The 25,923-nt window shown below is 43.2% G+C and overlaps 1 protein-coding gene across 4 annotated transcripts in view; it reads left to right on the top strand.

Annotated features, from left to right (window-relative positions):
* Hira (histone cell cycle regulator) overlaps window positions 1-25,923 on the top strand; it is a 97,229-nt gene that overhangs the window by 16,527 nt on the left and 54,779 nt on the right. Inside the window, exons 2-10 of one of the 4 annotated variants that reach the window (XM_069994333.1) lie at window positions 3,213-3,275; window positions 4,530-4,554; window positions 5,117-5,227; window positions 6,392-6,482; window positions 7,958-8,052; window positions 16,028-16,123; window positions 17,529-17,689; window positions 19,865-20,032; window positions 22,983-23,096. In XM_069994333.1, coding sequence (XP_069850434.1) covers window positions 5,149-5,227; window positions 6,392-6,482; window positions 7,958-8,052; window positions 16,028-16,123; window positions 17,529-17,689; window positions 19,865-20,032; window positions 22,983-23,096 — 804 coding nt within the window. In that variant the 5' untranslated portion in view covers window positions 3,213-3,275; window positions 4,530-4,554; window positions 5,117-5,148. The other 3 variants (XM_069994334.1, XM_069994332.1, XM_069994335.1) reach the window with 3 other exon arrangements.

The following is a 25,923-nucleotide window of genomic DNA, read 5'->3' as shown; positions in this document are numbered from 1 at the left end:
AAATGGTTTCAAAGATGGTTGGACTTCTCACATGGAAAGTGGATTTCTTTAGAGAGCTAATATAGAAAGGCTAGACCTTTTTTAGGCTCAATTCTAATACTGGAGCAGCACTGCTTTAACATCTTTTTCTTTTTTCCTTTTTTGACTATGGGGCTGAATTTGCGGCCTAGGCTCTGTCCCTGAGCTCTTTTTTGCTCAAGGCTAGCACTCTACCACTTTGAGACACAGTGCCACTTCCAGTTTTCTGGTGGTGGTTAATTGGAGATAATTTATGGACTTTCCTGCCTGGGTTTAACATCTTGGTTAAAGCAGGCCACAGAGACAATTCTAATTCATAATAAGGGAAGCATGTAAAAACGGCAATCTTAACTGGGCACCAGTGGCTACTCAGGAGGCTGAGACCTGAGGATCACGGTTCAAAGCCAGCCCAGGCATAAAAGTCTCTGTGAGACTCTTTTTTTTGGGGGGGGGGGGGGAGTGTCCGGTCGTGGGCCTGAACTCTGGGCCTGGGCGCTGTCCCTCAGCTGTTCAGCTCAAGTCTAGCGTTCTACCACTTGAGCCACAGCACTACTTCCGGCTTTTTTTTTCTGCTTAGTGGTGCTGAGGAATCTAACCCAGGGCCTCATGCATGCAAGGCATGTGCTCTACCAGTGAGCCACCTTCCCACTGTGGCTCAAGTGATAAAGCACTAGCCTTGAGCAAAAGAAGCTCAGTGTGAGTCCCAGAGTTTAAGCCCTAGAACCAGGGGGAAACGGGGACAGGACGGGGGACAGGAATTCTAGGGAAATCTAGCAGTTATCTCCTATGTAGCCTGTAGACCTGAAGTATCCCAGGAAGCAGCAGGTCAAAGGGCCTATGGGCCTATAACAAGTCATCAAGACTTGTTATGATTAACCACCCATGGTCATGCTTCCCCCACTTGCTTTCCTCCTTTGCCTTTTGGGTGGCTTCCCTTGCCCTCACAGTAGGACTAGACGGTGTCACTTAGCTAGGCAGCATTGCCATAGTACTTAAAGCCTTTAGCTCTGGATGTGGAAGTCTGGATTCTACTAGCAACCATGTGGTTTTGTGCAACTTCTGAACCTCTTGTATACCTTAGATTCCTCCTCATATATGAAATAAGAATGACAAGAGTCTCCACCCTATACTGTGGTGTAAGATTTAGAAATTGCCTGGAATGTGTTTCCTGCAAAGTTTGAGGTACAGATCAGATGCTCAAGAGCACACCCAAGGCTAAGGAGGATTGATTTTATCTTTAGAAAGATAACAGTTCATGAGATGCTCCCTAGCATGGCTCTGGCTCTTCTTGAAGGCACCTCCATAGTTTGGCTGGCCTCTGGATCTTCTGCCTCCTGTTTCTATTCTTGGCACACTTAGAGAAGTCTCTGAATTTTGTAGGACTCTTATTGGTACTGTTTTGTCACTGCCAGGACTCATCCTAGGTCTCAGCCCTGGATGCCATAGTTGGGCTCATAGCTCTTTATAGCTATGGGAGCAGTAGCATCTGTATGATAATCCAAATCCGGGTCCACAACCCCAAATGCCCTTTCTTGTTACTCAAAACTTTCCCATGAGGGACTTCTCTTAGTCCAGGTGGGTAGAAAAGACATTGTTTTATAGTTATTTCTCTCCTCCTTCAGCCTATAGGAAAATGTAGCACCCAAGAAGGACATAGGCATGCTCGAGTAGACCTGGATAGACAGAAAGCACAAAAGCCCTTTTGGACCACTTTACTGTGTGTTCAAGGCTTCTCTTTTCTTACCCCACTGTGTGCAGCTTTGTCTTAATCTTTAAGATTAAGTAATTGGTATTGCTCCTGTCCAGACTCTGAAGGAGGACTGACAGTCTCTTTCACCTCCTAAGGGCATCTTCTATCAGATCTGCTTTTTTGAAGCTGTATAGGAGCTTATCTCATGAGCCTGTAGAGTGAAAGCTCAGAACCAACTCCAACTGTGTGCATGAGAGTGTGCGCAGGAGCACGCATGTGCGTGCGCGCACACGCACGCGCACACACACACACACGCACACGCACGCGCACACACACACACACACTTGTAGCAGCCCCTTGCCTGATGCTCACAGTGAACTAATTTGTCCTTTAACAATATTACTGAGCTATTGCTCAACAAGCACTAGGCTAGAGGCTGAAGATACAGTGATGAACTCAGCAGCAACTAATGTGCCACTTGCAGTTCTTGTATTCCTGGCCTTGGAAGCAGACCTGAGAACTGGACCTGTGCCCACCAGGCACAAGGTCCCTGGATTACTTTCCCCAGACTAATTGGTTTCAGGCTCTCACAGCATGCTTCCTTGTCTGGTCCACCCTGCCAGCCATAGACTCCTTATGCAGGTCTAGGCGTAGGGTGGGCCCAGAATTAGCCACAGCCACTTCTCCTGAAAGGAGAAAGTGACACTGAACATTTAGCAGCCAATGACGAAGCTTCAGCCAGACAAAATGATGAGAAAGTGGTCTTTCTGTGGAATTGGATGACTTTTTGGCAGTGGAAGATTGACAAGGGAAGCAAGGGCAGGCATTGGTCCTGCTCAGCTTCATACAGCGAGTTAGGAAGGACAGAGAATATCCCTTTGTCCAGACTAACAGACAAGCGCAGACAGAGAGATGTCTTCAGGTATAGCTATGTAATCCTTTCACTAAGATCTTGTGTAACTGGAGCTTTTTATCACTAACAACTCTTAGCCTTTACAAACATGTGTGTCCCTTGCTGGGTGCCGATGGATCATGCATGTAATCTTAGCTACTAAGGAGGCTGAGATCTGAGGATCACAGTTCAAAACTAGCCTGGGCAGGAAAGTCCATAAGACTCTTTTCTCCAATTAACTATTCAAAGCCAGAAGTGGGGCTGTGGTTTAAGTGTTAGGGTTCTAGCCTTGATCAAAAAAAACCACAGGATCAGCGCCCAGGCCCTGAGTTCAAGCTTCAAAACCAGCACCAAAAAATAAAAAGTGACCCTAGGAAGTGGCAGGCAAAAGTTTAGAAGTGCCTGTTGGACTTTTGTTACTTATAGAGATTTCCAACAGTGTAGATCTAACTATAACCTTTAGCTTATCTATAGCTATTATTTTGTCCTTGGCACAGCAATTAGAGATATTACTAAAGTAATCAAATATTTTGATTTGATTTGAGTCTATTGCCTTTCTCCAGTAAATAAAAGCCAAGTTCGATGTGTGTGTGTGTTTTTCTTCATTTCCAGGCAAGCCGATTTTTTCAGTTGATATTCATCCTGACGGGACCAAGTTTGCAACTGGAGGACAAGGTGCGTTAATGGAGTGAACAAGGTTGAGCATCACTGCCCTGCCTTCCTGCTCTGCTTCTCCTGGTTGTCTGTGGTTAACTGTAAAGAGATAAGTTGCTGATTTTCAATATGGATGTGACTCAGTGTAAAACATATAATTTGTTACCTGTACAAGTTAAATAAAACCCTTTTTGGGAGGCTGGGTATGATGTCACATGCCTAATAATCTTATCACTTGAGAGGCTGAAGAAAGAGGATCATGAGTTCAAGGCCAGCCTGGGCTACAAGCAAGTCTGAGACCAGTCAGGACTGTGTTGCAATTCCCTGTAGTATAATCTCTATAGGTAATTTGATTGTGCTTATCATTCTAATTACTATTTACCAAATTAAAGTGAATATATCCCCATACCCAAGCTTATTGAATGTGTAGGATAGCAAGTAGTCCCTTTCATCCCCATGGGCAAAGACTCTGCCCATGCTTTTCTTATCTAAAAAAGAGAGGGGATGGTTAAAATAGCAAGTCATATATTAGGGCCAGTTTTTACACAGGAATTACACTGGGTTAGAAAAAAAATACATTATGGACAAACAAGAATGCCCACAACATATGAAAATATGATCCTGCTATTGACAACTTATATTAGAATCTTTGGGGTAGCTGAGGTCCATTTGGAAAGACAAAACCATTTTTCAAGCCAGAAAACAAAGATAATGATTTTAAGTAGCATTCCCACAGGCCCAAGACCCCATGCCTTTCTCTAGCCTTCTGAGGTAGCACCTACTAGGTCATGCCTTTGTGAAGGCAGCTTCAAATCTGGTGTTACGTTGGAGGGGGGCGGGGGATGCAGCAACAGATCCCTCTGCCTGAAGTCAAGAAATACAGAGAAGGCAAGGAAGACTTTCCTTCTCTGTATGCTACAAAAAGAACTTATATTCTCATGTTCGAGTGTTAGACTTAGGTGGGGAAACTGAGGTTGTTTCTTCATCTTCAAGGTAGGCACACCCTCTACCACTCAGGATAGTAGGGAATAGAATAGGAAAGATGTTGAGGAAATATTTTTCATACTGGCCAAGAAGAAACTTCAAATATTATTTCTTTGGCATGTCAATTTCTAGGCATTCATTGTGTTTTCATCATTTTATTATTAGTAAAGGAAAACTTAATAAGAGAAATCATTAGTAAATGCACAGATAAAGTTTTCAGCAGAGCCGTGCATCAGCTTATGAACCATAGGAATCCTAAATCCCTTTTTTTGGTTGATCTCCCATCTATAGGTGACTTCAAAGGGCAGATAAGAAGGTAACAAGCCCTTTTTCCTGTGTTCAGGGCATTTCAAATCTGGGTCTCAAAGCGTCCAGTCAGCTCTGAAAACAGCCATGGATCCAGGCAGCACCTTGAAGGGGAGGGAAACCCTGGTAGGGACTGTGCTTTTCTCCTTGCTTCCTCGGGTGCACATGCACAGGCCTGAAAGGGTCCTGGGACATTAAATTTTCCATCCTCTTTAGTTTGCAGATGAGGAGTCTGGGTCCTGGGCAGGGAAGAGAATCCTTTAGGGGCCCCTGGGAGATTAAAGGCCAGACCAGAGCTCAGTCCCCTCCTAATTTCTAGTCCAGAGTTCTTTTCACTAAATCAAGCTGGACTCAACTACTATTAAATCCATACTCTTTTTGGGTCCCCATGAGTACTTCTTTTTCTTCATTTCTTCTATAGTAAATTATATTAGTAATTTAAGTTCTGTCTCCTTAAATCTAATTAGTTATGATTTATGGAAGCACAATGAGGACTTCCCATAGTTAATATTACATGTTAATATCTACTTCTGCTCTTTGCACATTAAGCAATTTCTGCTCCTTCATTCCAGGGCAGGATTCTGGGAAGGTTGTGATCTGGAATATGTCTCCAGTCCTCCAGGAGGATGACGAGAAGGATGAAAATATTCCCAAGATGCTTTGCCAGATGGACAATCACTTAGGTATTACAGAGTGGCCCTTTGCAGGCTTTGAGTGTTGGCAGAGTGCCCAAGGTTAGCACATGTGTTTGTAATTAGAAAGATAAGGCCCCGTGCGGCGGTAATTCCCCTCGGCCTGCTGTCTGAAGGCACAGATGTTGGCTGCACACCTGGGTGAGTTATTCGGCAGAAGACTCGGCCCGCCCACAGAACCATCTTTGGACAGTCTGCAGGTACCTCTGGTGATTTCCTGCTCATGAGTCGTTACTGCCTGATTCCATGGGGCTTTGGGGCCAGCGACTTGGACATAGTAGGGTTCTGGGGAAGGGTGCATAAAAGACAAATCACTCAATCAAATGTCTCAGATTGGCTCTGTGTCACTCGGAGGCTCTCTGCCAGGACTCTTTAGGCTGTTGGACAGTGCCATGGTTTCCTTTCTTGGTGCAGTACCTAAGTGGCCCACCGTTAAGATGCTCATTAGCAGTTACTGGCCTTGGGATGTCAGCCTCTTCCTCTGCTTTGTGTGTTCTTGCCCTCCCAATATGCCTTTCAAGAGTCCTTGGGCTTGGAGCACAACCAGTTGTTACTCATAGGCTGTTGACTACAACATATTTCAACATATTTCACATATCCCAAGGACCAGGCTGTGTGTGCTCCTGGAGGCTCTGACCTAGGAGGATTTCTGCTGATCTTAATTTATAAGTAACAAATTAATCTACCATGATAATGAGTTTAGAAAATCAAACTTTAAAGGTCTAGCTCTGACAAGTGAAATTACAGGTTTACACTCTACCAGTCTATTATGAAACAAAGCACATTGACATTTTGAGCACATGCTTTCATTTTGAGAATAATCCCCAGTCAGAAGTGCATCTCATCAATGGACAGCTCATTTGAAATAATTAGATTTATCACTCTTTATGGAAATAAGCCTCCTGTTGTCTGCTTCATTCACCGCTAACAATCCTCAGATTATGCATATTTGCCCCCTCCAGACTGTTCTGATAATTTGTCATAGCACAAGTGGGTTAGTGCTTCAATGGAATTGTTTTTCTGGGGCTCTCACACAGTAGATGCCTTAAATAGATTAGATAGATTTTATAAACCCCTTTACATCTTGCCGAATTCTGCATGAAGCAAATGGGCATGACTATTGGATTTTCATCATCCTATTTTTTTTCTTCCCAGCATGTGTGAACTGTGTGCGGTGGTCAAACAGTGGGATGTATTTAGCTTCTGGGGGAGATGACAAACTGATTATGGTGTGGAAGCGGGCTACGTAAGCATCATTTTCCTTTCTTCACATTTAATTTTTAGAAGCTTCTTTGCTGGTCTTTATCAAAGTCACTTTTCTCACCCTGGCACTAATGTCCCTAGAGCTCCTACTTCTTAAATAACAGGAAGCACTCATAGGTCAGGAGCAGATGAGCACTGATCAGGGAGAACTGGGAGGCTACTGGCCTGCCTGCTATCCTGGTCAGCTCCCTCCTTGTAGGGATGCAGGGCTTTCACCTGAAAAGGATTGGTTAATTCTCTCAAGTGTTAACATTGTGGCTTCATTTGTTTTGTTCTTCAAGTGAAATTTCACATGGAACCTAGCATAAGAAACAGTTAAAAAGATTCTAATGTTATAGGGTATAGGGGAGACAGAACTCCACCTCCCTTCATTCTGTGGCAGCCACAACTTGAAGCAGCCCCTGCTCTGCACCCAAAATAAGCTAAGCATCACCTGGGGAGCCATTTTCCTTTTCCCCTAAGCAGAAGTCTTTCAGGGTGAGTCCTGAGACAGTTCTCCAATAAGTTCTTCATGTGATTCTTGGCCATTCATGCAGAGCTGATGGACCCAGCATCATTATTCAGCTAGAGTGGCTCGGTGGCCATTGGCTTTGAGAACAGAGGCATGCTATCTACTGGGCCCACTTTTCTGCCTCACGAGTTATCTGTGGGTTGGTAGAGAGCTTTATGAAAGCAAATCCCTTGCTCATAGAACAAACCCTTTGTTCACAGCTAGCCTTGGTGGTGCCTGTCTTCATGCGACTGCTCTTCTGGAAGGAGTTAATGCCTGAGGCTCCCTGGTTTCTCTGCCTTAGCTTGCATTTCATTTATTATTAGGAGACTTAAAAATAGTATTGATCTTGACCCCTGTGGTGGTGCATAGCTATAGCCCTGGTTACTAAGAAAGCCGAGGCAGAAATGTTGCTTGAACCCAAGAGTTCAAGACTAACCAGGACAGCATAGTGAGACTCTTCCTCAAAAAAAAAAAAAATAAGCATTTGCTACTTTAAATAGCCACAATGTATAACATAGCAAACAATTTGGAAAGGTTTAAAAAAATTACAGGGGGGTGGGGGCGGAGGAGAGAAATCTCTTACAGTCCTACCTCCTAAAGAAAGCCATGGCTAATGTTTTGGTATTTTTGGTGAATATCCCTCTGCTCTACTCCATGCATAGATGATGTCCACATTACATGTACCTTTTCCCTTGCATAAGGGATATCATATTGTATATGATGTCTTGTGGCCTGCTTCTTTTAGTTAATCTATTGTGAACATTTAATCTGTGCAAGATTGCAGTGGTTGTGTAGCATTTCAGTGAGTGCATGGATAACTTCTTTATTCAGCCTCTTTTGTCACACAACCCAGTGTTTTCCAGCCATTGTCTGCTTTTGCTTTGTACTATCTGCCATGCTAAGCCATGCTACATTGAGTATTTCTGAAATGCCAGAGATACCTGTCTGACTCCTGTTTCATACAGGTACATCGGGCCCAGCACTGTGTTTGGTTCCAGTGGTAAGCTCGCCAATGTGGAGCAGTGGCGGTGTGTCTCCATCCTCCGGAGTCATTCAGGCGGTAAGTAGGACTTCCTATTGGGTGGGTAAGCTCTGGCAGTGGCCTTAGATTAGCAGCACTTCTATTTTCCATGTGCTACCATTTGGTCTTAGAAGCAGCCCTGTATCTAAGCTGTCCCTTTTCATCACCATTGGTTACCAGTTTGTCCCTCAAGGTTTATGCAATCATTAGTTCCTGCTTGTTTCCAACTGCATGCAGTCCCCCTATCCTATCCTTTAATATCAAACTTTCCACTTTCTGCATTTTATCCTTCTGAACTGAAGTTAGTACCCTTTATTTGTGGATTACTAAATCTGTAAACACTATTCCTGAGAAACCAGCCTGCAAGTCCCAGTGAAGTTTCTCAGTCTGACCTTGAGTGTGTTTTCAATATTTTTAGTTTGATATGTTCCATTTGGAAAGCAGCACATTGGAAAAAGGTACATTTCAACCTCTTTCGGTTGAAGAGGAAGATTGGTCTATAGCAGTCCAAACCTCACCCTTTAGGTACCAGATACCAGGAATACAATCTAGATAATAAGTACAATTTAGGCTTATTTCAGAAAGCCTTCATTCTAGCCCCCAGGGTTGGGTTTTTGTTTGTTTGTTTTTGTTTCTTTCTTTCTTTTTGAACAGACAGCAGTAGGGATGAAGGCTTGGTATGAATGTTGACAAGTCCATTAGAAGCTTCGGAGCATGAGGGTCATTCTGACCACTCTGTAGAAAGGAAGTTTTAGTGGTTCAGATGAAAGCTGCAAGGGCTTAGACTGGGTCTGTAATTTTTGGAAAGGAGAAGAAGAGAAGAAAGAGACTTATATGGAAAGTACTTAGGAGGGATGATATAGATTCCTGACCTCGTGCCTTGACATCCCATTGTGAAAATGGATATAAACTGGTTTAGTACCACTACAAATCTTTTTTTGAGAGATATGAATGACACTTCACAAATAGACTAAATAAAATGCATCTTTTTCCCAAGTTTAATATTTGCTCATCCATATTACAAGAATTTATTGAGCATGTGTTGTTTTCCAGGCCCTTTTCTAAGAATTTTCATTCTTATAAACAGGATAGACAGCAAATACTCATGTAGGAAACTTGATGAGCCTCTTCAGAGGAAAAAGGTGAAAATGTGGGCAGGGTTCGCAGACAGTGGAAGAATTCAGCCTCAATGGGTTATATATGGCTGGCAGCATTATCATAGTGTTGGAGTTGAGAGTGAGCTGGAGCTGATAAGAGTATAGGAGAATTGGAAATGTGATGGCAGGCAGGAGAAGGGGACATGGAAGGTCTCTGAACATGGGCATGAGTGTGGTAGAAACTAAGGTCATTAAAAGGCAACATGCCTGGTGCAGATGGCTTGCACCAGTAATGCTAGCTACTGAGGGGTATGAGATCTTAAGATCACAATTCAAAGCCAGCCCAGAAAGAAAGTCTATAAGATTCTTATCTCCAGTCAACTACCAAAAAGCCAGAAGTAGAGCTGTGGCTCAAGTGGTAGTGCCCCAGGACTGGTACAAAAAAAGGAAAACAACATGTTTCAGGAAGGCAGTCTTTACCTGTTAAAAGATTTTTTTTTTTTTTTTTTTTTTTTTTTGTCGGTCGTGGGGCTTGAACTCTGGGCCTGGGCGCTGTCCCTCAGCTCTTCAGCTCAAGGCGAGCGCTCTACCACTTGAGCTACAGCGCCACTTCCGGTTTTCTGGTGGTTTATTGGAGATAGGAGTCTCACGGTTTCTCCTGCCCGGGCTGGCTTTGAACCGCGATCCTCAGATCTCAGCCTCCTGAGTAGCTAGGATTACAGGCGTGAGCCACCAGCGCCCGGCTACCTGTTAAAAGATTTAACCTCTTAGAATCTCTAAGAATGGTAGGGACTGGAAATTTAAATCAAAGGAACACTAGATCTCCTATTTATGTCAATCCATAAAGATGGAAAGGGGGTAGTTTATACTATTTATTTAAACATAATCTCTAAACTTGAAGTTCAGAGCAAAAATTGTCACATGTGTGGATTTACTGCAAAACTGGACAGAGACACCAAAGTACAAGATAGATAGAAAGTATAATGAGGCTAGATGAAGAACTAAGTTGCAGCAATAGGAAACTTGTAGGTTTTAGATAAAATAATACTGAAGGAGGCTAGAATGTACCGAAGAACTTGGTGTACAATAGGGAATCATCATTGATCACAAAGAGAACAAATTCTCCCCACACTTGATAAATGAAGCAGTTTGTAAGGAAAAATTAATTTAGATCCTCACTAGATACAGAATGCACCAAAATAAAGTTAGAGATATTAAAGCGGTAGATGATAAATTATCAAACTAGGAGACAGAACTGAATATTAGACCTCTACCAAAGGTAACGTTTTTGAGTGTGTGCCATTACTGGGACTTGAACTCAGGGCTTGGGGCTGGCCCTTAGCTTTTTCATTTAAGGCTGGCACTCTACCACTTGCGCCACAGCTTCACTTCTGCCTTTGCTGCCTGGGCTGTCTTCGAACTGAGATTCTTAGATCTCAGCTTCCAGAATAGCTAGGGTTATAGATGTGAGCCACTGGACCTTGGCGAAGTTTTATTATTATTGTGATTGTTACTATTATTTATTATTACCTTTAAGTAGTTGTACAGTAGAGTTTCAATTTAACATGCCAATTTATGAATACAATGCATCTTGATCAATGTCACCCCTTAGAGGAGACATGTTTGTTTGTTTTGGCTAGTCCAGGGGCTTGAACTTACGGCCTGAACACTCTCCCTGAGCATCTTTTGCTCAAGGCTAGCATTCTATCACTTGAGCCACAGGCACCACTTTACCGCTTCTGGCTTTTCTGTTTATATGGTACTGAGGAATTGAACCCAGGGCTTCATGCATGCTAGGCAAGTACTCTACTACCTAAGGTACATTCCCAACCCTAGAGGAGACATTTTTAAGATTATCAGATAGTAAAAAGATTTTACTATGTTAAAAGGCTTTTAACATAGCTGGGCACCAGTGGCTCTTGCTTACGATCCTAGCTACTCTGGAGGCTGAGATCTGAGGATTGTGGTTCCATGCCAGCCCAGGCAGGAAAGTCACTGAGACTCATCTCCAGTTAACCACCAGAAAAGGCAGAAATAGAACTGTGACTCAAATGGCAGAGTGGTAGCCTTCAGCGAAAACATACTCAGTGACAGTGCCTGGATCCTAAATTCAAGCCCTAGTACTAAAAAGGGGGGGGGGGGAGAAACAGTATAGGAAGGTGAATTGATGAAGTTTACAGCTAATGTGTCTATCATAAATCATCTTGAAGTGGCCAAGAGCACCTATGGCTCATCCCTGTAATCCTAGCTATTCAGGAGGCTGAGTTCTGAGGATCATGGTTCAAACCTAGACTTAGTAGGAAAGTTTATATGAGTCTTATTTTCAATTAATCACTTTTTTTTTTTTTTTTTTTTTTTTTGTCGGTCGTGGGGCTTGAACTCTGGGCCTGGGCGCTGTCCCTCAGCTTTTCAGCTCAAGGCGAGCACGCTACCACTTGAGCTACAGTGCCACTTCCAGTTTTCTGGTGGTTTATTGGAGTAGGAGTCTCACGGTCTTTCCTGCCCGGGCTGGCTTTGAACCGCGATCCTCAGATCTCAGCCTCCTGAGTAGCTAGGATTACAGGCGTGAGCCACCAGCGCCCGGCTCACTTTTTTTTTTTTTTAATCCAGAAGTAGAGTACCAGCCTTGAACAGAAAAATATAAGGAACATCATCCAGGCCCTGCATTTAAGTCCCCAAACTGGCACATGTGCATACACATGCACAATTACTTCATTTAACTGCATTCCATCTGACTATATCATCTGTGTTCTACTACTTGGCTACTATAATGAAATTGTGGAATTTAACATGCCTACCCCCTGTGGGACGTTAAATTCCTAGTCAGAGTTCCTGTTCTCTCCATTTCTGTAGTTACTGCAGGCATGTATGTTGCAACCACTGCTCAGAAAGACCTCCCAGTATAGTCATAAGATAGAAGGGAAAACATCAATCATCCTTGCTACTAAGGGAGTTTGGTTTAGATGGGAATACTGAAGCTTGAATCTTTGTAAATCTGGGCACTGGTGGCTCACGCCTGTAATCCTAGCTACTCAGGAGGCTGAGATCTGAGGATCACGATGCAAAGCCAGCCCGGGCAGGAAAGTCCCTGAGACTCTTTTTTTTTTTTTTTTTGTCGGTCATGGGGCTTGAACTCGGCTTGGGTGCTGTCCCTGCGCTCTTCAGCTCAAGGCGCTCTTCAGCTCAAGGCGAGTGCTCTACCACTTAAGCCACAGGACCACTTCTGGTTTTTGAGTGGTTTATTGGAGATAAAAGTCTCAGGGACTTTCCTGCCCAGGCTGGCATTGAACTAAGATCCTCAGATTTCAGCTTCCTGAGTAGCTAGGATGACAGTGTGAGCCACCAGCGCCCGGCTCCCTGAGACTCTTATCTCCAATAAACTACCAGAAAACTGGAAGTGGCGCTGTGGCTCAAGTGGTAGAGCGCTCGCCTTGAGCTAAAGAGCTGAGGGACAGTGCCCAGGCCCAGAGTTCAAGCCCCACGACTGACCCCCCCCCCCAAAAAAAAGAATCTTTGTAGTCTACATAATGTTGTGAGAATATATGCTTAAGAAATGTTTAACCAGGTGGGGGGTGAGGGGAGGATATGGGAAGGGGAAAAAACAGAGAGGAGGCAACAATGCTTGATAAGAAATGTACTCGTTATCTTGCCCATGTAATTGTAACTCCTCTGTACGGTATTCTCACAATAAAAAGAAAAGAAAAGAAATGTTTAGCCAGGCACGCGTGGCTCACACCTGTCATCTCTACTCATGAGACTGAGATCTGAGGATCACTGTTTAAAGCTAGCCCAAACTCTATGATATTCTCCCACCCACCCCCTCTTTCCCTCCCCCCTTCCCCCTTCCCATCTTGGGGCTTGAACTCTGGGCCTGAGCACTGTCCCTCAGCTCTTCAGCTCAAGGTGAGCGCTCTGCCACTTGAGCTATGGCGCCACTTCCAGTTTCCCGGTGGTTTATTGGAGATAAGAGTTTCAGGGACTTTCCTGCCTGGGCTGACTTTGAATTGGGATCCTTAGATCTCAGCCTCCTGAGTAGCTAGGATTATAAGTGTGAGACACCTGTGCCCAGCTTTCCATGAGATTCTTATCTCTAATAAGTTACTCAGAAAAAGCCAGAAGTAGTACTGTGGCTCAAGTGGTAGAGCACTAGCCTTGAGCACAGAGAAGAGCCCAGACCTTGAGTTTAAGCTCCAGAACCAGCAAAAAAAAAAAAAAAAAAAAAAGTTTTAAGTATTCTGTCCAGGATTCCCATGGGGGGATATCACTGTCAGAGAAATAATCAGAGTGAGGCATACACACATCATAGCATGAAGAATGGAAACTGTTTAATATTGAGTGTTAAGTTAGGTCTTTTTAGAGTAATGGATGTTCTCAATGAAATAGAATGTAGAGGAAACAAAAGAAGCTGTGGAGATCTCATAGGCATTTAGAGTATGGAATACAGAATACTGGTGTAAGCATAGTAGAACCACAAAGTACAATGAAATATTGGAAAAAAGCCATCAAGCTGCACTGAAGATTATATTTTAAGTAGAAAAATACTTTGCTGGAAATTTTTTTTTACTATTTTGCTTATATCTCTTTAAAAAAAATCTATCCTTAGCATCTACCCAGAACATCGCAAGCCAGGATAACATAAAGACACTTGCACATCCATGTTCATTGCTGCACTATTTACAACAGCCAAATTATAGAAACAGCCCAGATGCCCTACAATACATGAATGGATCCAGAAAATGTGGTACCTATCCACAGTGGAATTTTACATAGTCATTAGAAAGAATAATATTGTGTCATTTGCAGGGAAATGGATGGACCTAGAACAAATCTTGTTAAGTGAGGTAAGCCAAGCTCAGAGACAAACAGCATGTTTTCTCTTATATGTGGAAGCTAGATCTATAGTGGGGCTGGGAAGTTGGCTTAGTGGTAGAGTGTTTGCCTCACATGTGTGAGGCTATGGGTTCCATTCCTCAGCACCACATAAGCAGAAAAAAGCCAGAAATGGCTCTGTAGCTCAAGTGGTAAGACTTGAGCTGAAGAGCTGAGGGGCAGCGCCCAGGCCCAGAGTTCAGCCCCCAAGGCCCACAAAAAAAATTAATAATAAAATTAAGTACACTAGGACATGATAAATTATACAGAACTCTGCATTCACACACAGTAAGAGCTGAGGAGGATACTCTTAGGGACACAAAGGCGCAATGCCTGTGTGCATCTGATCATACAAAATGTTTTTGAGGGCTGGGAAGGTGGCTCATTGGTAGAGTGCTTGCCTCGCATGCATGAGGCTCTAGGTTTGATTCCTCAGCAACATATAAGCAGAAAAGGCTGGAAGTGATCTGTGGCTCAAGTGGTAGAGTGCTAGCCTTGAACTAAAGAGCTGAGGGACAGCGCCCAGGCCCAGAGTTCAGGCCTCACGACCAACAACAACAACAAAAATTATTGAAATGAACTCCAGGAGATGGAAACAAGAGCTTTTTCTTTGTTGCTAGTTTTGTTTTGTTTTTGTCTTGTTCATTTATCTGTCTTGGGGAGAGGGTAAGGGAGACACAAAAATGAAGGGAGAAAGGGTGAACAAATGCAGCAACTAGACATGGTTAAAAATGAACTATATAACTTGTGGTGGGGAGGGGGATAGGAAGAAAAATTGAGAGAGTGTGAGGGAAGGAGTGACGTTATTCAAAAAGAAATGTATTCTACCTGATTTATGTAACTATAATCCCTCTATATCATGTTTATAAAAACAAAAAAGACCCTGGCACCATAAGGCTGAGATGTGAGGATCGCAGTTCAAAAGCCAGCCCTGACAGGAAAGTTGGTGAGAAACTTAAGAAAGTCTTATCCCTAATAAACCACCAGAAAAACCAGAAGTTGTGCTGTGGCTTAAGTGGTAGAGCGCTAGCCTTGAACTGAAGAGCTCAGAGCCAGCGTCCAGGCTCAGAGTTCAAGCCCCATGATCAACAACAACAACAACAAAAAAACGAAAAATAAAATTTAAGTGTAAGGAAAGAGCTGTATGTCTATTAACTTTCACTAAACACTGAAGTTATAAGATTCATTAGTAAGAGCAGATCCTTCCCACTAGAACTACATGATAAGCCTGCTCATCTGACCTTTTTCTTGATACTTTGATGTGCCTTTTACTGTGCTAGAGCAGTTCTACACACTTGGTCATTCTAACCCCAGGAAGACAGGCTTTTGAATTCTAATCCTCACTTTACAGGTTAAAAAAAAAACTGAGTCACAAATAAATGAGTGTTAATCTGATGACTAGTTCTGGGGACTCAATAGCAAAGAGGTATTCTAACAGCACCTTGGAGGTGGCATCAAGTGTAGGAGCCAATAGCAGGGTCTGAAGATGACTTCATTTAGTTAGTCAGTGCCTCTTGATTTAATTGTATGCCAGGTGTTCTGCTAAGTGCTTTCCCTCCTGTGTCTCATCTGGTACTTAGAAGTTTCTCTGGAAAAGACCCAGTTAGGAAAGTGTTCTAATTCGTACCTAGGCTATAGTTCTAATACATGACTACGTTTACACATAGCCTATAAGCTGTCAACCATCTCTTTGGTTACTTCAGTTATAAAAAGTGTGGAGTGCTGTAGCCAATTCAGTGCTTTATTTTATTTTTTGTGTGTCAGTCCTGGGGCTTATTCAGAGCCTTACATTCTCACTTGACCTTTTCCCTCAAGGCTAGTGCTCTACCACTTGAGTCACACACACAGCTCCACTGTTGCAGTTCAATGCTTTAAGTTTTATGACTATAGAAAAAAACTTAGAAATTTCAGATTGCTTTACAAATAAAGTAGCTGTGGTGATCCCAGGTCAAGTATCTTTAAGACATGAGAACCCAGGGTATGGCTGAATATCCATTGTCACCCAAGTGCCAGTCAAGAAATCTCAACACAAACCCCCTCTCTTCTAGATGTGATGGATGTAGCGTGGTCTCCTCATGACGCCTGGCTAGCCTCATGCAGCGTGGATAATACTGTCGTCATCTGGAATGCTGTGAAGTTTCCAGGTCTGAGGCTCTCCCTTTTTATTGCCAGCAGAAATATGCTGGTGCTGGTATTGCTTCCTGTTGGTGTCTGTTGCAGGGTATAGGTGTGGGAGACTGAGCTACCTGTCTAATTAATCTTGTATTGTAAGTGGCCCAGGATTTCTTTTTTTTTTTTTTTTTTTTTTGGGTCCGGTCGTGGGGCCTGAACTCTGGGCCTGGGCGCTGTCCCTCAGCTCTTCAGCTCAAGGCTAGTGCTCTACCACTTGAGCCACAGCGTCACTTCCAGCTTTTTTCTTTTTGCTTATGTGGTGCTGAGGAATCGAACCCAGGCCCTCAGGCATGCAAGGCAAGCACTCTACCACTGAGCCACCTTCCCAGCTCATGGCCCAGGATTTCTATCTTATCAATAACCCATTTTTTTCTTTATCAGTTACATTGGCTTAAAGTGCTTTTATGGGGTGTTTTGTTTTGTTTTGTTTTGGCAGCTATGGGGATTGAACTCAGGGCCTTTGTGCTGTCCCTGAGCTCTTTTTGCTTAAGGCTAGTCTCTACCACTTTGAGCCATAGTACCACTTCCAGTTTTCTGGTAGTTAGTTGAAGATGAGTCTCATGGACTTTTCTGCCCAGGCTGGCTTTAAGCCACAATCCTCAGATCTCAGCCTCCTGAGTAGCTAGGATTACAGGTGTGAGCCATTGGCACCTGGCTTGTTGTTTTGTTTTATTTTTTTTTAAGATTATGCTAAAGAAATTCCAAAAGTAGCTGATCATGAGGGTGCTATGTGAGTAATTGGCCTTGGGAGCCATGGCACTCGCACAGGTGCTGTGTATACTGCCTGCCACCAAGCTCTGGCCTCAACTCAGTTACTGTATCTATGAAGCCTTCAAGCACACACAGGCTAACACAAACCTGGTTTTGCAAACATTTTTTTGTGTATTTCAAGGCATTAAAGATTTTATGATTTGGCATAATTTATAGCTTATATAGTAAGATTTCTGTTCCCATTTGGTTTTGGGAATGTTTTCTTCAGGACTGAAGTGCATCCATGGATTGGATCCAAGGCATTTTAAGTCCTTTTGGAAGCCACCGCCAGCATGTGTGAGGACAGTTGTAGGGACCTGTAGCATTCAGATTACAAATCTTTCTGAGGTGTTCTCTTGTCCATCTTCAGCAGTAACTTAGAAAAAAATCATTCTGCTGAGTGCCCAGCTCTGTGAGCTATTTGCCTGCTATCTTTCAGGGCTAGTCAAGCCATAGCCCTGAGGAGGGGGAGGAAAGGGGTGTGCCAAGAGGCTGGCAAAAGAGAACTCAAGTCTCCCCCGCTACCTTAGATTTCCTTTCCTTGGCCCATTGTAGCTCATATTGTCTTACAGTCATTTTTTTTCTAAGTAATGCCTGTTCGCATTTCTTCTATTATTTTCTTTGTAGAAATTCTCGCTACTTTGAGAGGTCATTCTGGTTTGGTGAAAGGGTTAACTTGGGACCCTGTTGGTAAATATATTGCCTCCCAAGCTGATGATCGCAGCCTGAAAGTCTGGAGGACATTGGATTGGCAACTAGAGACCAGCATCACAAAGCCTTTTGATGAGGTAACCAGAGACAGCCCAGAGTTTGCCACTACTCCTGCCTGACCTCTGCACAGAGGGAACAGGCTCTGCCCAGGATAGTGTGGGTAAATGGACAATGTCTGGGAGCCTGAACAGGCCACTTAAAGTGCACACTCAAAGAGAAAACTTTTTTTCTCTCTGAGAAGGTATTAACTGTACAACTTTGAAGTGAAAAGAATGTTTACATTTTAAATCTCCAGAACATGAGCACTGTCCTTATAGCATTAAATACCAAAATTATGTTGTGTAGATAAAACTGTTCCTTTAGATTTTGGGTTTGTTTTTTGTTTTTTGTTTTTTGTTTTTTTTTGCATCACTGAAGTTTGAACTCAGAGCCTTGTGCTTACTGTTTATTAGGAGATGCTATACACTGAGCCATATCTCCAGCCTTTTTTTTGTGCTGGTTATTTTTTTTTTGGGGGGGGGGTCTGGTCATGGGGCCTGAACTCTGGGCCTGGGCGCTGTCCCTCAGCTCTTCAGCTCAAGGCTAGCGCTCTACCGCTTGAGCCACAGCGCCACTTCCAGTTTTTTTCTTTTTGCTTATGTGATGCTGAGGAATCAAACCCAGGGCCGCATGCATGCAAGGCAAGAGCTCTACCACTGAGCCACCTTCCCAGCCCCTGTGCTGGTTATTTTTGCAGTAGGGGCTTGCTTCCTTCCAAAGTAAGCATCTGAGCCATGATCTTTCTCTGTTTCGCTTCATACCATTGCTGGGAAGAGCTTCTTCTATTGAGTGGAATATTGAGAACTTCCCTGCTGGGCTGGCCAGGAACTGTGAGCCTCCCAATCTTAGTCTCCCATGTAACTATAATGGCAACTGCATACTACATTGCTCAGCTATTGGTTAAAAGGGATCTCACAAACTTCTTTATGAGCTTAGAATGATGATAGCCTCAAAGTACCATTGTTCTAAGTTCATTTTTCCAAGTAACTAGGATTATAAGTGTAATCATAAAGGTGTTTACATTGAGCTGATCTATTGAATGGCTTTTTGATGGGGAGAGAATACATGGAAGGGACTAGATTACCTTTTATATTCTTGGCTGTGCTTATGACTCAGGCCAACTGACTTCTTTCTTTGGTGGTGGTAGTACAGTCTGCAAAAATATGGAGATGAAACTATAGTGGCTCCTATAGTATTTTATTTTCTCTTATTTGAGTTCTTATTTAAGTACCTACTGATATAAAGTACTAGGTACAGGAAATAAAAGTGAATTGAGATAGGGCATAGCTCCACTTTATGCCTATAACCTTGTGGGAAGGCCAACATTTCATAGGAGTTTTAAGTATGGTGAGGGCAGTATCCAGAGAGTGCAGCAATGGCACAGAAAGGGAATAGCATCAGAATGGGCTACTTGAATTAAAGGTCCTAGAAATTAAGATTTGTAAAAAGAATAACTTTGCCTCACTGGTCAGGACTTGCTCCAAGAAGAAAGTGAAAATTTTATCTTCTCTTCTCCAAACCAACATAAGCTCCTGGGCTGGGTTTAGGAGTTCCATATTTCCCCTTACTTAGTCCTACCCCCCTACCCTCCTTGGCTGAAGCCACCTGAAAAGGTAATACATCCTGGCATCTGGAATTCCTCATGACTCTGACTGCCACACAGCAGGGTTCCAGGTCAGGGGAATAGTGTCTTTCTGCTGTGCCTCTCAGAGTTTGTAAAGATGGCACCAGCCTCTTCACTTTTGTGGTATCCTCACTACTCTTTGGGTGAGGTGACAGCTTCAAGAGAGTAGTGTTGCCTCCTGTAGTCATCTGCATTACTGACCTAAGCTACCACTGAGCTCTGAGTATCAAGAGGATGTTTTCTCTGCCACAGTATGTCTTGATTATCTGTCAACATTTTGTACTGCAGTTTTCAGATGCTATGCAAAAGTAGTGAGTCATTGGCAAGATAGATTTGGCCCAGTCAGGGTTGGTGGTTTGATAGGGTTGAGCTTCTTACAGATCCCCTCTGGGAATATACTGTGCTGTTAATCCATGCTCAGTCCTGTGAAGGAGAATGCCACAGTTCCCACACTGTTGTAGCATCTGAGAAGGTGGAATGCAGCCAGAGACTGGAGGTGTATCATGTATTTGTAAAGCGCAGTATGACTTTATCGAGTATTGGCCAGAGTTGGCCTTGAGCTCCTTTCCAGCTCAGATGTTTCTTTCAGTGTGGAGGGACAACCCATGTGCTGCGGCTCAGCTGGTCTCCTGATGGGCATTACCTGGTATCTGCCCATGCCATGAACAACTCCGGCCCAACTGCCCAGATCATCGAGCGGGAGGGCTGGAAGACCAACATGGACTTTGTGGGACACCGGAAAGCTGTGACTGTCGTGGTGAGTATGCTTCGCCTCAGAAGTTCTGGCAGCTAGCAGTACAATCCTGAGTGGCCTGCTGCAGCAGCCACATATACCTCAAGCCTGGGGTGTGGGACTCTCTTCGAAGCTCCTCCCAAGACTGGCTACATGAGAACTGAAGCTATGTGTTTTTCTTTTTGTTTTGATTTTTTTGTGGCAAACTGTCAACTGGGGAATATCACCCAGATCTGTGTCCTTAGAAACATTGTTGCTCTGAGTTGTACAGATCATTTCCAACATATTGTCTTGTGAATATCGCTGTTGCATTGGTTCCCCCCTTGTCTTTGTCTCACCATTCTGTTGTTCCCTTTCCCTCCCCTAATTCAGATAAACATACAATACCGGGATACCAAAATCAAATACAGTCACAACAGGGGATATACCATAAGGGGAAGAGCATACAAAAGAAACATCACATAGTACATTAAAAAGAACAACAACAAAGAAAAACCTCTTGTGTCCATGTCTTGGAGTTCATTTCGCTAAGCATCATCTTATATAGTCAACTTGGGGGGTGGGAGGATTGGAGGGGAAGGAAAGTTGGAGAAAAATGAAGGAAAGGGTAACAAATTTGACAAGAAATGTATTTATTCTCTTATGTAACTGTAATCCCTTTGTAAATCACCTTGACAATAAAAAAAGATGAGTGAGGAAAAAATATTTTAAAGAAATAAAACATTGTAATAAATAACAATAAAGCATTGGAAAATAAACTACAAACACAGAGAAAATGGGAAGAGTAAGATAAACTTACCTGGTACATTTCCAGTGTGCAAATTTTTTTTCAGTGAACAATTAATCAACAAAAGTGGAATTGTAGCTGGGTGCTGGTGGCTCACACCTGTAATCCTAGCTATTCAGGAGGCTGAGATCTGAGGATCATGGTTCAAAGCCAGCCTGAGCAAGAAAAGTCCCTGAGGCTCTTATCTCCAATAAGCCAGTAGAAAACCGGAAGAGGCGCTGTGGCTCAAGCGGTAGAGTGCTCGCCTTGAGCTGAAGAGCTGAGGGATAGCGCCCAAGCCCAGAGTTCAAGCCCCATGACAGACCAAAAAAAAAAAAACGAAGAAAGGGAAAAAGGAACATTGTAGCTCTGTACTACTTTCAGACCTACCTGAACACAAAGCAATCTGGACACCTACAAAACAGTATGCTTGTCCCCATGCCCATCAAAGATAGTCATATTCAGCCTGTTCATTCACTTTTTTAAAAATAATTTTTTATTGAGAGTAAGTGATTACATAAATTTCACAGTATTGTGGGATAGTTTCCCTTAGTTAAAGTCACAAACACATTTTAACCTTCACAAGGCAAATTGTCATTATCATGGTCTATAAAGTTTGTGAATTCTAGAAGCTTTGACAATAGATGAAGAGGGCCAAGACAGCTACTCATCTTTCTCTCATTCTCAGAATGTCTGTCACTCTGGGTAACTTTAACTGAAGAGTGACCTTAGAGTGAGTACACAAGGAAAGCTATTCAAATAACTTGTGAAAACTTGGATTTTTTTCTCAATATTGGATGACCAAACAAAACAGATTGGTGGGCTCAAGTTGATGACAATAAAGGGTCATCTGGAACTTGATCCAGTCCGCTCAGTATTAAACTGATAAGTATAATGTTTTCTATCTTAAGACATAAGTTTTATAAGAATGAAATGTTAATTATTTCTTGTATTAGAGTCTATGTCAGATTTTGTTTGAAACCAGGATCTTATTGCTAAAATGTTTGAAAATCACTAATTCATTTCACTTAGTCCTTCTATGTAGTTTTCTTGTGCAATTCTCACATCCACTTTAAGAGTGTTCTAGCCAGGTACTGGTGATTCACACCTGTAATCTAGCTACTCAGGAGGCTGAGATTTTAGGGTTATGTTTCAAAGCTACCCAGGCAAGTCTCTGAGATCAAGTGATAGTGATAGCCTTGAACAAGTATGCTCAGGGACAGCACCTAAGCCCTGAGTTCAAGCTCCAGTACCAGCAATCACCACCCCCTCCCCCAGAAAAAAACTGTTCTATAAGAAAATTACATCTTTCCTCATTGGAGTCACTGAAGCTCTGTAAGAGATAGAGCCTCCTCAGAGGTAGAGACCAGAGTCCAGGGCATGAGCCCCATGATTCCATGTTTTCCAGCCTCTGCACCACTGGCAATTCCTGCCTGCTCCATGACATGAAGATCCCTCTGTCTCCTTTAAAGAGACATCCGTCTCTAAAGGAGCATTACCCTTAGATGTCATAACTTGGGATTCCAAGAGCTCCTACCCATTCATTCCCTCTCAATCCAAGAAGGCAGGAAGTAACCTGGCTTGTGCCTCCAGCCTTTGGTAACTTAACTTCCAGTTCACCTAGGCGCTCAACTCCTTTTGATTGAGCAGCCAGTTAAGGTTACTTTTGTCCCTGGTCCAATAGAATACAGAGGGCCTAGAGCTAAGTAGATCACTGCTAGATAATGAAGTAACTGAATTACAGTAAAGGGGGGGGGGGGATTAAATGGTTCCAGTCTCTCCTGCTAATTCTTTTCCCTGAAGAAACGGAGATTGAGCAGATCATGGTCCACGTAGTCCCTTTGGAGGCTCAGCTCTTCCCCAAGTCCTGAGATAGATCTTGCTATATCAAAAGTTGAAAGGGTCAGTTCTAGTAGCTCCCATGTCCTCCACCTGCTTTCTAGTTCCAAAATGGTGTTAACTTCACACCCTCATTTCAGCATTTACTCATTTAGTCAATCTGTTCACATTTTCTGTCTTCCTAGAGCCTCCATTACTTCATTAGCAATTGAAGAGAAAATCACACATGCCTAACTGAACTCAGAGACTCTGTGAATGACACTCTCATGTGCTGGGAGGTGGGTTGGGAGTTGTTTCTATGCTTGGGCATAGATAGGGTACATGCTTGCCCCTTGATTACTTATTTTAACCTTTGTTATTTGGCTCTAGAAATTCAATCCAAAAATCTTCAAAAAGAAGCAGAAGAATGGGAGTTCTGCAAAACCCAGCTGCCCATACTGCTGCTGTGCCGTGGGTAGCAAGGACCGCTCGCTCTCTGTATGGGTAAGCCATCTGAGTTTTTGCTAAAGGGTGGGGTGGAAGGCTTAGGCCAATAAGTAGTAAACCTGAAGTCCTGAAAGGGAGGAGAGACCCACTGCTTTACAAAGTCCTCTTTGTATACTTACACCTTATGCCTGGGATCATCCGCTCCTCCAAACCTGTTGGCTATTCTATGTAAGAAAAAACACTGAAGACTTGGCCCTGAGCCTAGGAGAAGCTACTCTGATCTTTAGCCAAGGCAACTTGTGTCCAGACTCCAGGAATACCCTTAGCAGTCAGTGCTTTCTTGTTTTCTTCCTGTTAGAAATAGTTTGTATTGATATGTAACATTTATAAAATGTATTCACCTGAAAATACAGTTTAGTTACATTGTTATATATGGTTATTTCACTGTAACCACTGCCCAGAACACTTCTTGTTCATGCCCAGAAAATATTCCACTCCCAACTGTACCCAGCAGCCACTCTCACAACCCCTTCCCATTGATAAGTTTTGCTTGCTCTTGAACTTCATATAAAATGTACTTGTGAGCTGGGCACCAATGGCTCATGCCTATAATCCTAGCTACTCAAGAGGCTGAGATGTGAGGATCACAGTTCAAAGCCTGGAGTCTGGGCAAGAAAAGCTGTAAGAAGCTGTAAGACTTATCTCCAATAAACTACTCAGAAAAGGGCAGAAAGTGGTGCTGTGGCTCAAGTAGTAGAGTTACACACACACACACACACACACACACACACACACACACACACACACACACTCTCTCTCTCTCTCTCTCTCTCTCTCTCTCTCTCTCTCTCTCTCTCTCTCTCTCTCTCTCTTTCTCTCTCTCTCTCTCATATATAATGTTTACTCTTTTGTATGTTGCCTTTTTTTCCCTAACTTAGCTTTTTTGTGTGTATGTATGCTCAGGTTCTAGGTATTGCCCCTTTGCTTTTTCACTCAAGATGGCATCTTACCATTTGAGCCACACTATTTCTGGCTTTTTGCTCTTTAACTAGAATAAGAGTCTTTCAGATTTGTCTACTCAGGCCAGCTTTGACCCAGGATCCTCAGATCTTACCCTCCCAACTAGTTTAAATTACAGGTGTGGTGCCTGGCTAGCATAAATGTTTTTAAGATTTGTGTATATTGTTGCATTCCACAATAATTTATTCCTATTATCTGTGTGGTATTTGAACATATCATAATTTGCTTGTACATCCTTTGATGGGCATTAGTGTTGTTTCAGTTATGAAATATGACTAAAGCTGATATCTTTTTGTTGGTGGTGGTGGTGGTGGTTGTGGGGCCTGAACTCTGGGCCTGGGCACTGTCCCTCAGCTCTTCAGCTCAAGGCTAGCACTCTACCACTTGAGTCACAGAGCCACTTCCGGCTTTTTCTGCTTATGTGGTGCTGAGGAATAGAACCCAGGGCCTCAGGCATGCAAGGCAAGCACTCTACCAGTGAGCCACCTTTCCAGCCCCGCTGATATCTTTTTGTGGGCATATTTTCCCTCAGTGCTAGGGATCAAATTCAACCTTGTGTGTGTTGGGCAAGTACTGTACCATTGAGCTATATTCTTAGTCCTAGGTTTTCTTGGGACAAGGTCTTGTTCTGTAGCCAATATTGACTTCAAATGTGAAATCCTCTGCCCCCTAGAATCATTTGGTTACAGACACACACTGCCATGCCCAACTTGATTTCATTTCTCTTTAGGTACATACTTAAGAATAGAATAACTAAAGTTTAGTAAAAAGAAGCATCTGGAGCCAGGTGTCAGTGGCTCATCACTGTAATTCTAACTACTCAGGAAGTTGAAATCTGAAGGTCTCTTGTTTTGAAGCCAACCTGAGCAGAACAGTTTGTGAGACTCTTATCTCCAATTAACAACCAAAAAGCCAGAAGTGGAACTGTGGCTCAGTTGATAGGGCACTAGCCTTTAGCTCAAGGACAGCACCCCCAGGCCCTGAGTTCATGTCTCCTCCTTGCCCCACCTCGGAAGTCAGGAACACCAGAAAAAGGGGAGGCAGGGATATGGCTCAAGTGGTAGAATATCTGTCTCTAAAGCATTGTTAAGTTCCTTATCACAAAAGGCTGGTGTTGCCTGACCTCTGGCAACTCCACATTTACTGTAGGAGGGTCATGGCACCAAGTACATAACAGCTTATTTAAAATCTGACCAAGTACACACATAGGAATTCTTTTTTTTTCTTTTTTTGGCCAGTCCTGGCACTTGAACTCTGAGCCTGGGTGCTGTCCCTGAGCTTCTTTTACTCAAGGCTAGTGTTCTACTACTTGAGCCACAGAGCCACTTCTAGCTTTTTTGAGTAATTTATTGGAGATAAGAATCTCACAAAGTTTCCTGCCTAGGCTGGCTTTGAACCACAATCCTCAGATCTCAGCCTCCTGAGTAGCTAGGATTACAGGCTTGAACCACTGGCGCCCAGCTCACATGTAGGAATTCTTTAATTTAATTTTTTATTTTAATTTATTCATTTATTTTTGCCAGACCTGGGCCTTGAACTCAGGGCCTGGGAACCATCCCTGCACTTCTTTTGCTCAAGGCCAGCACTCTACCACTTGAACCACAGCACCACATCCAGCTTTTCTGTTTATGTGGTGCTGAGGAATCAAACCCAGGACTTCCTACATGCAAGGCAAGCACTCTACCACTAAGCCACACTCCCAGCCCACTTTTTTTTTTTTTTTTGGGTAAGGGCCCACTATTCATTTAACATCCACTCCATAACTTGAACGAGCCCTGGTTTTCAGTTCAGGATGTACTCTTTGTTGGGCCCATTTATGTTTTAGAATGCTCATGTCAAGTGGTTGGTCACATAGGCCCAGATT

The sequence above is a fragment of the Dipodomys merriami genome, unplaced genomic scaffold, assembly GCF_024711535.1.
Source record: "Dipodomys merriami isolate MVZ:Mamm:240054 unplaced genomic scaffold, mDipMer1.0.p SCAF_45, whole genome shotgun sequence".
Taxonomy (NCBI): Eukaryota; Metazoa; Chordata; class Mammalia; order Rodentia; family Heteromyidae; genus Dipodomys; species Dipodomys merriami.
Note: the sequence above shows the minus strand (reverse complement) of the source record. Positions and strands in the feature narration are given on the sequence as shown.